General features: G+C 46.4%; 2 protein-coding genes across 2 annotated transcripts in view; both read left to right on the top strand.

Annotated features, from left to right (window-relative positions):
• Positions 1-4243, top strand: part of magi3a (membrane associated guanylate kinase, WW and PDZ domain containing 3a) — a gene marked incomplete at its 5' end in the record, with an annotated part of 194659 nt that extends 190416 nt beyond the window's left edge. The window contains 1 exon segment of the mRNA XM_083656482.1: positions 1014-4243. Coding sequence (XP_083512608.1) covers positions 1014-2092 — 1079 coding nt within the window. The 3' untranslated portion in view covers positions 2093-4243.
• A 1967-nt stretch (positions 4244-6210) lies between these two features.
• On the top strand, positions 6211-12864 carry rsbn1 (round spermatid basic protein 1; the record flags this gene model as incomplete). Its single annotated transcript, XM_083656407.1, has 7 exons — positions 6211-6823; positions 7603-8291; positions 9800-9937; positions 10783-10925; positions 11051-11218; positions 11389-11497; positions 12268-12864. The coding sequence occupies 7 exons, from the start codon at positions 6211-6213 to the stop codon at positions 12838-12840; spliced, it is 2433 nt and encodes an 810-aa protein (XP_083512533.1). The 3' UTR covers positions 12841-12864.
• Positions 12865-15073: the final 2209 nt, after the last annotated feature.

The following is a 15073-nucleotide window of genomic DNA, read 5'->3' as shown; positions in this document are numbered from 1 at the left end:
TGTGCGTGCGTGTGTGTTTTTGTGTGTGTGTGTGTGTGTGTGTGTGTGCGTGCGTGCGTGTGTGTGTGTGTGTGTGTGTGTGTGTGTGTGTGCGTGTGTGTTTTTGTGTGTGTGTGTGTGTTTTTGTGTGTGTGTGTGTGTGTGTGTGTGTGTGTGTGTGCGTGTGTGTGTGTGTGTGTGTGTGTGTGTGTGTGTGTGTGTGCGTGCACTGGCATTAGCTTTCCAAGCCAAAGATTAAGTTTAGATTGAATCTCTATGAGTTGTTGCTCATAGAAATCCAAAAGCTCATTTCAGCAACACCAAGTCCATCACTCTTCACTCTCTCTCTGTCTCTCTCTCTCTCTCTGTCTCTCTCTCTCTTCAGTCTCTCTCTCTGTCTCTCTCTCTCTCTCTTCAGTCTCTCTCTCTCTCTCTCTCTTCAGTCTCTCTCTCTGTCTCTCTCTCTCTCTCTCTTCAGTCTCTCTCTCTGTCTCTCTCTCTCTTCAGTCTCTCTGTCTCTCTCTCTCTTCACTCTCTCTGTGTCTCTCTCTCTCTCTCTCTCTTCAGTCTCTCTCTCTGTCTCTCTCTCTCTTCACTCTCTCTCTCTCTCTCTTCACTCTCTCTCTCTGTCTCTCTCTCTCTCTCTCTTCACTCTCTCTCTCTCTCTCTCTCTCATCTATCTGCTCTCAATCACAGCCGTGTAATTCTTATCAGCTGTGTGGGGGAAATTGAAGCGTCAGCTGTGGGGTGAAAGCTAACAGCTAACAGCATCTTCTTTGATGGCCGTGTCGCCCACTCAGAGATATCTCTCATCACTTATCTTCCACCAAATAACTTGTGGCAAATGAGCTTATTACAGAAAGTAATCCAGTCAGTGGAAAGAAAACTTTTTGCAATATCGGTGCTTGTATTGCATGTTCTTAGCTTATGTTGAATATGCAAAATACCCCATGTATGTGTCTGGAATTTGAATACTTGTGTTTTTGCTCAGTGAGAATTTCTCTTGTTTTTACTTCCCGATGTTTGTTTTTCAGGTTCGAAGGACAAAGCAACCATTCCAACCTCCAGCTTCCCCCGACTCTCTGTCTCTGAGGAGCAGTCGTCTCCAGCCTCTCCATCCTCTGTCTCCTTCTCTACCTCTGAGCTGTCCCCGTCTTCACCCAAGAAGACCACCACCACCGCCCACGACGACATTGTGCCCTCCAGGGTCAGCGGGTCCCCCGGCGCTGGGCACGAGCGCCTGGAGCACGCGGGCCAGGCCAACCGACCCAGAGGACAGCAGCACTCTCACCACCACACCCATAAGCAGCATCCCACCACGGACCCCCTGGACAGGAGAACCCTCCCCGGACGGAACGACTCCTCCAGCAGCCTGCCCCGCAAGGACAAGTCCGCCAGTCCCAAGAGAGGCACCGAGGGCTGGGCGGACTACGCGGAGCGCCGCTCCCCGAGCCCCAGGAAGACCGACAAAGGAGGCCACAGCGGCTCCCTGGAGGATATGAGCAGAGAACGAAGGGCCCACGGCGGGCAGAGAGACCACCACTCCTCCAGCCCCAAGAAGAGCTCCAAGAGGGAACCTGGAGGAGAGCCTGTGAAGAACCTGGAGGAGCCTCAGAGCCCCCGGCGTCCAGGTGGCCAACAGCCCAGCGTGGCCTTGGGCGGCGAAGGGAGGGAGCGGAGACACAAGGAGGAGGACACGGCCTACTGGCAGGAGAGGGGGACAACAGAGACAGGAGAGACAAGTCGGGGGACCAATGAGCGCCGCAAGAAAGACAAAAGGGCTGAACAAGAGACGGTACTGCACGGATCCCAGTCCCAGACTCACAGAGAGAGGCCTGGCTCAGACGCAGACAGCACCACCCTGAGCCGGAGGGCCGCAAGAGAGAGGGAACGAGAGAAACAGGGGGATGTTGATAAGGAGTGGCGGGAGAATAAATACCACGGGCAGTTTGAAGAGGCGACTAAGAAGGACCCGAGAGGCTCGAGCAGCAGCGTGCAGCAGGACCCCAGCTGCAACGGGACGTCTGGCAGCAAGAAGGCGGCCATCACGCCCGGCCCGTGGAAGGTCCCGAGCTCGGCCAAGATCCAGTCCCAGGCAGAGAGCGACGCATGATGTTCTCCTCCTCCTCATCGTCTGTGCAGAGAAAGCTGAGCCTCTGAGGCACGTGTGTGTGTGTTCACATGTGTGTGTGTTCACATGTGTGTGTGTTCACATGTGTGTGTGTTCACACAGTCAGAATGGAAGAATTAATCGTCTTTTGTTTTGTTTTTTACAATTGAAGACAAGGTGCATCACTGTGTAACCAGCAACATTGCGTCACATTGCTTATCGATCATTTTCGATGACTTTTTTTTCTCCACCCAGTTTGCCTCGGTCGGTTTGCGTCAGGCTGTTGATGACGTCTGATGTCACGTGCGTGCTCCTTCACGCATGTGTGTGTGTGTGTGTGCACATGGGCGTGTGCACGAACAGGTGGGCTCTGAGACGTGACACTGAAGTCACATGTCTACATTGTGCCAATCAGAAGAGAGTCCGGTTATGAAGAAGCTGCTCCGTATCTCGCCCACTTGCGAGACTGTTTGTAGGCAATGAGATGAACCTCTCTCTCTCTCTCTCTCTCTCTATCTCTCTCTCTCTCTCTCTCTCTCTCTCCTCTCTCTCTCTCCTCTCTCTCTCTCTCTCTCTCTCTCTTTGCCCACGTTGATGAAGGATCCTGTGTTTTTGTCACTTTGAAGGTTTAAAAGACGTCTGTATCCACGGCATCACTCAGCTTCTCTTCCTGGATTGATTCACTTTGTGTGGCTGATGGACGTGTGAAGACGTGAAGCTGCTGTGATCTTCTCTCTCTTTCATCAGCAGCAGCAGCACAGGGGGACAGATTGTCTTGTTCAATCATCTGAGCTGGATCTTGAGAGAACTTAACCAGAGCTGACCTGCCTGTGTGTGTGTGTGTGTGACTGACTGACTGACCGCACTCACACACATCGGAAGACTCTGTCCGCAACACCCCGACCCCATCAGCTTAGCACTGGGTGGATACTACCGTCCCCGAGCTCGATATGCACCCATCAGCAGACCAGACACTTGTGGTTATTATAGTTCTATTGTTTGTTACACGCGTGTTTATAACAAAAAAAGCATCATGTAATTTATTGAAATTATATATGACAAAGAAATACTATAAATATACATCATCCATGTGGAGTCATTTCACCTTTTTTGGGATGTTGCATTTATTGAAATAGAATGTGTAGATCGGCGTCGCCACGAAAAGTAACGTGTTAAATGTACCGAGCAGACCAGGCATCACTACTGTTTCCCACGTGCACATTGTAATAACGCATCACGCAACAGCATAGGAAGTGCATGGGTCTGTCATCTGGTGGCACAGTCTATACATTCTGTTTCTGCGTCCATACTAGTCTGTACACAGTCCCAGAAGCCTACTCCATCATGTAACGTCGTCTACTGTTAGCAGCTCTGTATTGTAGGTCCTCTGGCTGTGTGTGTACGTATACAAGCTGACTGGTAGGCCTATGTATTTTAGACATTGCTGTCTGTAGCTTTGACTGTACTTTATCTGTGTATATTATTATTATTTAACAAAATTATGATCTATACATAGAGGTATAATTTAGATGAGTTGGATTATCAAAGCCTGATTGTAAGAAGTGAGACCTATGCCTTCAACCTCAAGAGATATTTTTTATTTTTTATTATGCTACGGTTTAGGCACAAAAATCGGTTTTTTTCTCCATTATTGTTTCTCCATTCTAACCTCCAAATCTATTTTTGATCTGAATGGTCCTTTAGTCCATCACCCGAAATATGAGAGAAATAAATCTGTGTGTATTTTTTACTTTGTTAATCAACAACAACAACACGCCTGTCATACTTTTGTAATATTAATAAAGTCACCTAGTTAGTGATCCATGTGGGGAGGGAAAGTCGTCATGTTGCCCGTAGGTCAGTGGTTCTCAAAGTGGGGTCCCGGGGCCCCCCAGAGGTCCATGAGGGGGTTGCATCTACTGTCAGTGTGACGACCCCCCCCCGGCCCTGTCTTGCAGGAGCCTGGTGATGGGGGGGGTCAGGGTGCACTCATTGGGCTTAAGAAGACCTTCAGACCATTCAGTCTCTCCCTCCTCACCGGTGCACCTTATGTTCTGTTAGTTTTAGATCATTGTTATTTTAATTGAATGTTCATTTATTATTTGAACTTTTACCTTAGTGTATGACTCCCCTCATAGGTTACAACCCGGCTCAAGGAAGTAACAACTGAGGGGAGTCATACGCCAAAGTAAAAGTTAAAACAATCATTTGTTAACTACTAAACACTAAGGGGAAAATAGCAAAAGAACAGAACAAAAGGTGCTTTGGTGAGAAGGGAGGTGCACCCAATCAGCCTAACGACCCCAACACCAGGCTCCTGCAAGACGGTGCCTGGGAGAGTCCTCACAAAAGCTCAAATCTTATCAGATGGGGACAAAATCGTAACAATTGGGAGTTGATAGTCTAATTTGTGTGAGTTTAGGGGTCGTTGACGTGAAAAGGTTTGAGAACCACTGACCGGTGTTTCCATTCAGTGGTCAGAGGGAAATGAGTTGAATATGAAATCACTTTACAGTTTATTGAAGTAAACATGACGGGGATTCCATTTACAAACTAAAAACAATATTCCTTTTTTTTTGAAGAAGAAGAAGAAGAATTTGTGGGCTGCTGAAAAAATACAAGATTGACTTTGTCCCTGCAATGTCGCTAACTTGTTACTGTGGAGCGCAGAGACATCTAGTGGTTCATTCAGGCACTGCTATTCACAACCCAGACAGCTCGCTTTACCAGTCCCCCCTAACCAGGCTGCCTGTGTTTACGGGATGGTATGTTAGTTAAGACCACCTGCTAATTTACCGTCCATCTTGTTGTTGATATGAGGGGCTACTGTATTTTATTTACTGTTCATACCTTTATCATGTACGATACTGTGGCCTTGCATTCTGTTTCAACATTTTAAAAAAAAAGCCTTTTGGTTTCGACATCATGGTAGTTGTAAATGTTTATAAATTGTACAGCACCTGTATAAAATCTATTTGCCTTCATTCAGAAAAAAAAATCCTCTGTAAATCGTTTCATTATTTTTTTAAGGAATTGCGAGGAAAACTATAAAATGGTGAAAGGAAATAATGTGGTCATGGCATATTCTGTTCATGCACTGATAAAATAAAGGTTTACTGAATTAACACAACTCCTGATGTCAATGGATTCTTTCATGGATGTATACAGGTAGTAGTGGGTGATCTAATCAGATTGCTGCATCTGTAAAGCCATACTGATACTTGTAAATTATTTGACTCATATCATAAAATAATATTGTTATTGCACATGGCAGTATGCGAGTAGGCTACACCAGTGGTTCTCAAATGGGGGTTCCAGGGGGTCCCCAGCCAAAAGGGGGGTAATTTATTTTATTACTATTGCTATAATTCCATTCATAAGTAACACAATGACTATTTTGGTCATGGGTTTTATACACTTTCTGTAATAAAACATCTAAAAGCATCAATCTTATTATCATGTGGGGGACCGTGGGACAAAATCCTATCAAATGGGGGTCTAATCTTTGTCAGTTTAGGGGTCCCTCATGTGAGAAATTGACACTATAGGGAGGGAAGTGTAGTAGTACTGTGAAAGACACATTATTTTGGCTATCTAATTTAATATCTCTACACAATTAGAAGATTTGTAAATACTCCTCTGGCAGCTGCACATAGGCTGCTTATGTTTACAATTCCAGAACTATATGAGAATATATTTATTACACATTTTGTAATCCTACAGTTTTTAAATAATGGTATTTTTTTTATTATGCTACCACCAGGCTCTGCTTGCGTCACATCACATAGCAGCTCTCGCTCGACTGTTCTCTCGTGTGCCTCTAGCGCCCTCTAGTGTCTAGTGCTTAAAATTAACCATTACGTCACACCCTGAACAACACAACTGAGCGCGTGCGGTCTTGCACGCACTCAGTACAACATGAACTTCATCTCCCGTGATGCCTTGCGCTACCCACAAACTACATCGCCCACAGCTCTATGTTTTGCGCGTGCGCAGTGAATAGCGAGACCGAGTGAAAACTACAAACACGCTGCTAAGAGGACTACAGATTTTCGTCCACCTGCGCAGTACGAATCTTCCCCCCCACCAGCCCCTTTAAATTGACGGTACGTGCAGCAAAGATGGCAGCTCAAGTCGACTTGCTCCGTGCGAAATTAGAAGCAGCGGAAAAGGTGCGGGACAGTCTGGACAGGTTAATCAAAGAGAGGAAGAGGAAGAAGAAGAGGAAGGACCTGTCGCCACCAGCTGACAAGAAGCGAGAGCGCTCTGATAAAGAGGCGAAGAAACTCCATCACCTCCACCACCACCATGATGCTGACAGGACCCAGCAGCCGCATCAGCTGCTGCCGCAAAACCCGCAACAACCCCGCGCCTTCAGCACGGAGACACCTCGGCAGCACAACCAACAACAACACCACCATGCCCACCATCATCATCATCCTCATCATCATCACAACAACCACACCAACGGTGCGAAGAAGAGGCTGCAGCCGGCTTTGCCTCCTCCTCCTCCGCGGCAGGTAGCGGTACCGGTACCGGTCCATCTGGAGAAGAAGAGAGCGGTGGTGGCCAGACTCGAGACACCTGCGCTCTTCGCGTTCACGCCGCTCAAAGTGGCCCAGATGAAGAGCCAGGAGCTGACAGAGAAGCACCGGGAGAGAGACCTCCAACTGAAGCTCAAGAAGGAAAACACGGAGGCGAACGTGAATCATGTGGACGCGAAGAAAAAGACCAGTGAGTTGATGAGTCTGATGTATGTTGGGGGATTTTAAGGGAAAAGATCCAGGGGCCGGTTTGCCCAAAACACATTGAGTTAAGATTTTCCTTAACGTCCGAGTTAAGGTTTCCATCAAATAAAATGGTTTGCACGTTTCCTTAAACATGTCTAATCTTATGAGAGATTATTTGAGGAGACGACTTGAGTTTTGGTGCAGCCGATTTTATTTTATGCTCGGACGTTGAGAAAAATCTTAACTCAAGGTGTTTTGTGCAACCCCAGGTCCTTTTTCAATTGCAGCGAGAAAGGTTTTTAGTCCCTAAACAGCAGGGATCATTGTAAAGTCATATTTTAATGTCATTGTTATTTCACTCACTAGAGGTAATAAGAGACTGTAATGTGATGTTTTGATCATACAGTAGCCTAGAATTTAGATTTCTCTCCACTGTTACTCCACCTACAGAATAGATTATAGCTATAATTTACACATAACTTACTACAAAAATCTTATATGAGGGTTCTTTTATTAAAATGGGGCTCTGTGTGGATAATTTGGAGGTCCTTGATATGAAGACTGAGGTTTGCTGATACCTGTATAAGTATTGGTCATCATCATGTCATGTAACAGGTCACTTGGTCATCATTAGAGCGATGCATTGATTGTAATGAGTGCATAATTATCCTGTGCATAAATATGATATAATAATAATACATGATGTATTAGGTTCAAGAAGCATAATGCACTGCTCCCCCCACTAAGTCTCTCCTGCTCTGATTTGACCTTGTTCCTGTGTAGAGCCGAGGCCCCATGATGAGAACGTCAAGTCCCAAACGCTGGAGGAGTATCTCCTGAAGAAGAAGAAGAAGAAGAAGAAACACCGTGAGGAGGAGGAGGAGGAGCACAGTGGCAAGAAGGTCCGACGCACGCACAACAAGGAAGTGCAGACTGTGTGTGCGGGGCTGGGAGGAGATCTCACTCCGTCCCATCATCGCCCTGACTCCTCTCTGCCTGGCAGCGTGCAGCAGGAGAGCTGTTGCCAGCCGGGCACAGACACCGTCGCCGACAACCGCCACCCCTCCTACCTCCACACTCCCAAAGTGGGGCTCATCGCTCCTTTCCTCTCTCATCAGGACCACTACGTCCGCAGCTGCAGCCTGCAGACGGGCACGCGCTACGGACGCTTCATGCACGAGGAGATGCAGGCCAATGGCGGGGCGTCGGTTCTGCACGCCTACGCTGACGAGTTAGCCTGTCTGAGACCGGCGGAGATGGAGGGCTTTGCCCACGAGTTCCTGGAGTTGGCCTTTGCGGAGAAGCCCAGAGGTGCGGCCCGCTACGCCCTGACGGTGGTGCACGGCGCCGCTGCGTACCTACCGGACTTCCTGGACTACTTTGCCTTCAACTTCCCCAACACACCAGTCAAGATGGAGATACTGGGGAAGAAGGACATCGAGACCACCACCATCAGCAACTTCCACTCTCAGGTACAATATGTTAGGCGTGTGTGTGGTCTTTCCAACTGCAACCAATTAAGTGCTGCTGCATTCAACCAACCAACCAAGCTGATATATAGATCACTGCCTAGTTCATTACCTCCGGCAAGGTGGTTATGTTTTCGGCGCCGTTTGTTTGTATGTCTGATTATCTGTGTCAGCAGGATGAGGGAAAAACCTCTGACCCGATTATCATGAAACTTGATGGAAGGGTATGTAGCATGTAGCATGTAGCATGTATGTAGCATGGGCCAAGGAAGAACCCATTACATTTGGGAGTGGATCCCGATCCGACACACCAACAAGCAATAATGGCACAAATAATAACCCTGCAGCTCGCATACGTAGAGGCCGCTGCGTGGCCTAGCCCGCAGCTCAGCTCAGCTGCTGCGTTGCCTCTATTGGCATGTGCAGCGCCCATTTGCCCAACTTTGCATCACTGATGATGACATCACTCACTGATGACATCACAATGATGTCACAATTTATATGACATCATCAGTGATGTCACATTTGCCCGAGTGTAACCAAAAAACACAATTGCTCGAGTGACATCGCTGATGATGTCACAGTGCATATGACATCATCAGTGATGTCACAATGCACAATTGCTCAAGTGACATCACTGATGACATCACTTCCAGTTGAGTGACATCACCTGTAGATGGCACAAAAACTTGAAGGCCCTGACCAACTGAAGGTCATGAATGCAGTGAGCAGCATGTTTGCCTCTCCAGTAGTTGACTCAGTCCAAAGTACATTGGTGTTAAGTCAAAGCTGTGCTGGTGCCAAGTTTGCCCTGGTCTCAGAGCTCCAATGGAGACACTTTTCCATGACGATACAGACATACACCTACTCACACTGAGAGAGTCAGACAGAGAGACACCTCCTCACACTGAGAGAGAGTCAGACAGAGAGACACCTCCTCACACTGAGAGTCAGACAGAGAGACACCTCCTCACACTGAGAGAGAGTCAGACAGAGACACCTACTCACACTGAGAGAGAGTCAGACAGAGAGACGCCTCCTCACACTGAGAGAGAGTCAGACAGAGAGACACCTCCTCACACTGAGAGAGAGTCAGACAGAGAGACACCTACTCACACTGAGAGAGAGTCAGACAGAGAGACACCTACTCACACTCAGACAGAGAAACAGAGAGAGTCTGGCTGGGTGTACACTACAGTATGATGTTCAGTTTGCAGGATCCTCTCTTACCTTTAAAAATTGTGACAACTCAGTGAATGATATCTCCTGTGAATGATCATTGGAACCAAACATCATTGATTGTTCAATGTTCTTGTCATCCTTTGCATGATGAAAAGTAATACTATATGACTCAGTAATGCAGATGACCATCCAACACTGGTGAAGCAGACTAACAGACTAATGATCTGAGCTAGCAGGGAGGATGGGGCATACAGACAGTAGCAGTCATATCTCCTAAAAGAGAAAGCTGTAAACCAGACGTTGCAATAAGCCATTTCTCGTCCCACTAGGTGAACCGGACCTACTGTTCTGGAACGTACCGGGCCGGGCCCATGAGGCAGATCAGCTTGGTGGGAGCCGTGGACGAAGAGGTGGGAGACTATTTCCCAGAGTTTCTGGACATGCTGGAGGAGTCACCGTTTCTCAAGGCCAGTCTCAGAATCTATCTATCTATATCTATATAATTAATAACCATCGATCAAGGTCAGAATCAAATCAATTTTCATGATTTCTATTCATCTGCTGAGGGTGACATTGGGGAAAGGGTTCCTACTGTAGGTCTCACAACAGTGAGCATGTTCTACAGCACAGTGAAGGACTAGTTGCTGACCACCTCCAAAAGGTGTGATCTCAATACATTTGAGCTGTGATGTTCTGCTTAGAACTTTTGAAAAGATGGAATGTCCGCACACTGGTTGATGTTCCCAGGTTTGCTAAGGTTCTGCTTAGAACTTTTACCATTTGCCAATGTGTGATTTTAGATTGCTATCTACCTCTATGTTCTATTTTTACTGTTATGCGCATTGTATAAAGTGTATCTTGTTAATAGTAAGTATCATTTTTTGTCATGTATCTTGATTGTTTAGACATTAGGATTTTCCTTTAATTGCTGTATTTGATATGTACTGTGTGCGCTCAGGACTCTGTGTGCCCAGGGACTACAGATGCAAATGAGCTTTTAGCTATCTCTGGTGCAATATATTTATTGTGTACTGTCCCTGCTTCAATAAACAATAAAGATAAAAGATAAAAAGAAACTTTTGTTTTAGCAACATAAATGCATTATGTGTGTGATGTGATAACCATACGATGCAGTTGAGCTTGAAAATCATGAAGCTAAAACTCACAGGTGTGTGTGTGTGTGTGTGTGTGTGTGTGTGTGTGTGTGTGTGTGTGTGTGTGTGTGTGTGTGTGTGTGTGTGTGTGTGTGTGTGTGTGTGTGTGTGTGTGTGTGTGTGTGTGTGTGTGTGTGTGTGTGTGTGTGCGTCCACAGATGACACTACCATGGGGCAGCCTCTCCAGCCTGAAGCTGGACTGTCGCTCACAGAGCGATGATGGACCCATCATGTGGGTGCGGCCCGGGGAACAAATGGTACCGACCGCTGACATCCCCAAGTCTCCCTTCAAACGACGCAGGTAACAACCCAAACAACATGGTTCTGAGTCCAAATACAGACTTTGCCTCTGGTGAGCAAAGCATAATGAAAGACTTGTTCTTGGCCTTCTTCCTCTCTCCTCTCCCCTCACATCTTCTCCTCAAGGTCCATGAATGAGATCAGAAATCTGCACTACTTGCCGAGGGCCAGTGAGCCGAGAGAGGTTCTGTTTGAGGACCGGACTAAGGCCCACGCGGACCACGTGGGCCAGAGCATCGACTGGCAGAGCACCGCTGCCGTGGGGGTACTGAAGGCCGTGCAGTTTAGGGAGTGGTGAGTGTCTTTCGGCCATTGCTTTGGTACAAAAGCTGCACGTGATTTTCAAAATCTCTGATGAAAACTCGTCCATTGTGAGTTCTTAATTAATTACTGCGTGAAGTGTGATAAGGAAGGAGGAGTAACTTGTATGGCTTCTATGTTTGTTTGTTTGTTTTTTTATACAGGACTAACCGACCTCGGATAACCAAAGATGTGGTCTGTTTCCATGCAGAGGACTTCAATGATGTTGTTCAGAGGCTGCAGCTGGACATCTATGAACCTCCGGTGGCACAGGTAGGAACCAGGATGTACATACTACTGTACATACAGTACTGTACATACAGTACTGTATGTACAGTACTGTACATTACTGTACATACATTATGCATCAGGAGCTGTGGGATAACTCACATCTTATTGTGTCATTATTATTATTCACCTTATCATCTGCCCGTATAAGGACGCTTCCGCATGACGTCATTTTCTAATCGTCGTTCCGTTTTAGACCCGGAAGTCTACCGTAATCATTTTCAGACTTGCCAAAAAGTTGTTTTCAAGAAAAAAAAGACAAAAAAACTGTTTTAAAGCTTTAATATTTTTTCGGGTGAGAACGTAACATTCCAAATATGTGACCAGTTTATCATTATAACGCCTATTTGGAAATATTTAACAAGCAGCGAGGACTGAGACACTGGTCGGACTAGCTGACGCTAGTATCTGTCAACCTACTGTAGGCTTACTGGGAGTGAGAAAACACTGTCGATGTGCTTTTTGTAACTAACGTTAAATGCCGACCGGGTAACAGCCATCGGCTCCTCGCAGCAGTAACGTTATGAACATGTCACTGAAGTTGGCCGCAGTGTAGCCTCTGAATGTTGCCAAACTTCATTCATTGTGACGTTTTGTTTTGGAAATTGGCCGCCAACTAGCGCTGAACGGGAAGAACCAATACAATTGCGTCTAACGCGGAAGAGAGAAAAAGTGGGCGTGGTGAATAAGGTGAATACTCCAGGTAGGATGTAATGTTAAAATGTTAACATGGAAACATCTCCGTCTCCTCGCAGTGTGTCCAGTGGGTGGACGATGCCAAGCTCAACCAGTTGAGGAGGGACGGCATCCGCTACGTCCGCGCGCAGCTCTGCCACGACGACGTCTACTTCATCCCCAGGAACGTCATCCACCAGTTCAAGACGGTGTCGGCCGTCTGCAGCCTGGCCTGGCACGTCCGCCTGCAGCAGTACCACCACGAGGAGAAGAACCTGGGCAAGGAGGAGGAGGAGGAGCAGCGGCCCGGCCACCTCAGCAGCACCACCTCGGGCCGAGTCTCGTCCTCCTCCTCCTCCTCCCCCGCCAGGCCCGACGCCACCACCGTGACCCCCTGTGCGCGCCCGCAGGCAGGCAGCAGCACCCGGGGAGGGGGAGTGGCCAAGACTGAAGAGCCGCTGTTCCAGAGGCCGGCCACTCCGCCCCGCCAGCCCCAGCCGGCCCCGCCTCAGCCCACCAAGTCGGCGCACTTGCCCCTCCCACATTATCGGGATCCCCATCCTTCCTTGGCGCTAGCCCACTCTGGGTGTGCACCTTCAAACCTAGAGGCCCGCCTTCCACACGGCCACACCGCAGAGCTCCTCCCCAAATGACCCTTCACCCCCCCCCCCCCCCCCCAGCCCTCCCCACCTCGCTGTGGGTGGAGCTTATTTGTAGGAATTTTAAACTGAATTCAACTGGCTGACTGGTGTGTCAATCAGGAAGTTTTTCAACTTCTCTTAAATTATTCTTCAAATTTTTGTTTTATCTATAAATGTCACTTCAAAGAAATCCCCTGATATTTGTTTTCCTCCGCCAAAGTGTATTATTTCAACAGAATGTAATAAGTTTTATTATTATTTTGTCTTTGGTAGCACCTAGACTGGAACTCTCTACGATCTCCTTCAAAACAAATGATCTTGACTGACTCAAGGTGTAGAAGTTATTTTTAGATTGGAAAATATGAAGTGTCGTGATGCTACAGAGACGGACATCTTCATGTATATTCAAGGCTCACCTGCTATTACTTTTTACGACACAATTATTTGAAGGAAGATGAAATCCATGTGTCCAGGTGGTTTCACAAACGGAGATGGTTGGATCACAGAATGATTGTTTACATGTTTAAGAAGATGACCTGTTTTGTAAGTAAAGACATGATGCTGCGTCATCAGCTTGAGAGCGACAGGCACCTGTCCAGGAGATTGAGGAGATTATTGGTCGCCTGGAAATTGCACCCAGGTCTTCGTTTTGATTGGTCACAGCCAGTAAACCTATAGGCCAATGCAAATACAGAAGAGTCTAGCTGTTTGAAAGACACGTGTTTTCCAATTAAATTTAAAGCAAAGCAGACACATCTTCCATTGGTTTGAGATGAAATATGCTACATTTATCTAATTATACTACAAACACTTCAAACCTTTGCAACCTTCACTTACAGTATTTTCTGTTGCAGTTTGCTTGATTATTTAAACGTCATTTTCTACAGTACCCTTTTTCTTACTGTTGATGCTGCTTTTGATATTTTATTTATTCTTTTAAGCTTGAGTTTAACGTATTGAACACGGGTTCAGAACCAGTCCTGATTATTTCATTTCATTGTAGGAGCACTTCTAAATGATTCATGGTTCATGGCTAATTGCAGTTAGCAATAACTGGCTATTTTCTCTCTGTGACAGCTGTGGAATATGTCCCCACAATTTGGTGTGTACATTATTGTTATGTTATAGCTGGGGATATGTGAATGCTGTCAATGTCATTCTTAATTGGATGAAAATCCAATTAAGAAATGACTTCAGTTGCAGGTATTGTCACTACAGTTGATGAAGGCACTGTCTCTGAGTGTAATTGTGTGGTACCTGCCGGGTGGTTTGAAATAATCAAACATCCTAGGGATCAGAGCTTTTCAAAGTGGGCCTCCCCAGTGGAGCTCCAGAACAGTTTCAGGGGAGGCTCAGTGAAAAAACATTACATTAGTTCTCAAAAGGAGGTCACATAGAATAACTTGAATGTGTGTCAGAAACAAACAAAATACCTTCAGACAGAATGTTTTATGTATTTGATGTAGTCTGAAGTCAAACGACAATATCAGCCTATCTTGGCCAGATTATCGAGTGTCTACTCTATGAGATCAAATAACATAATCCCATAGGCATCTAGGAGATGAGCGAAGCTAAGCAAGTTAACTGGGGGGGCGGGATTCCAGGCTTTGTCCAAAGAGCGAGGGAAGGCCCGCAGTGTCAAGACTTTGAAAACCCCTGTCCTAGGAAATAATAATGTCAGATTTAGAGACTGTTGCTTCTGCAATCTGATGGAAATTAATATCACATTTGTAATGATCGGTCCTATCTTCACTTACGGTTGAACATGGTCACCCAAAAATTTGTATGCGGGTGTCAGATTTACTGATGGTCTGAGCCGCACCGAGGCCTTTGTTTACTGTCGGTCTGCAGTCTTCTGACGCAGGACAGAACTTTGCCATCGCCCTACTGGACCACTGAATGTGTCTTAGTGCCTTGTATTGTACAGTTAGCCTCGTTCAAAACCGTGGAGGCTTTTCATTGGTCAGTGGGATGTTATTAAATAGGGGATTGGTCGAGCCTCCTTATTTTTTTTATGAAATAAGAACATGTTGCTTTCATCATGCTTTGTGATTTCTACTTTTGCACATCATCTGGAAATGGAGAAATACTGTAGAATGTGTATTAAATCCTTTTCAGGGAGCGGAATAGAGAGCCAAAGTGGAGCGTCACTTCCTGCTTCAGCACTGTACCAGAGATTTTCATCCGCCATTTATTTTCCCATAGACATTTCGTAAAATGCTTATAAAAATAGTTTTACTTGTTC

This window comes from Poromitra crassiceps (genome assembly GCF_964638095.1).
Source record: "Poromitra crassiceps genome assembly, chromosome: 20".
NCBI lineage: Eukaryota > Metazoa > Chordata > Actinopteri > Beryciformes > Melamphaidae > Poromitra > Poromitra crassiceps.
This window is presented reverse-complemented; position numbering and strand designations above follow the sequence as displayed.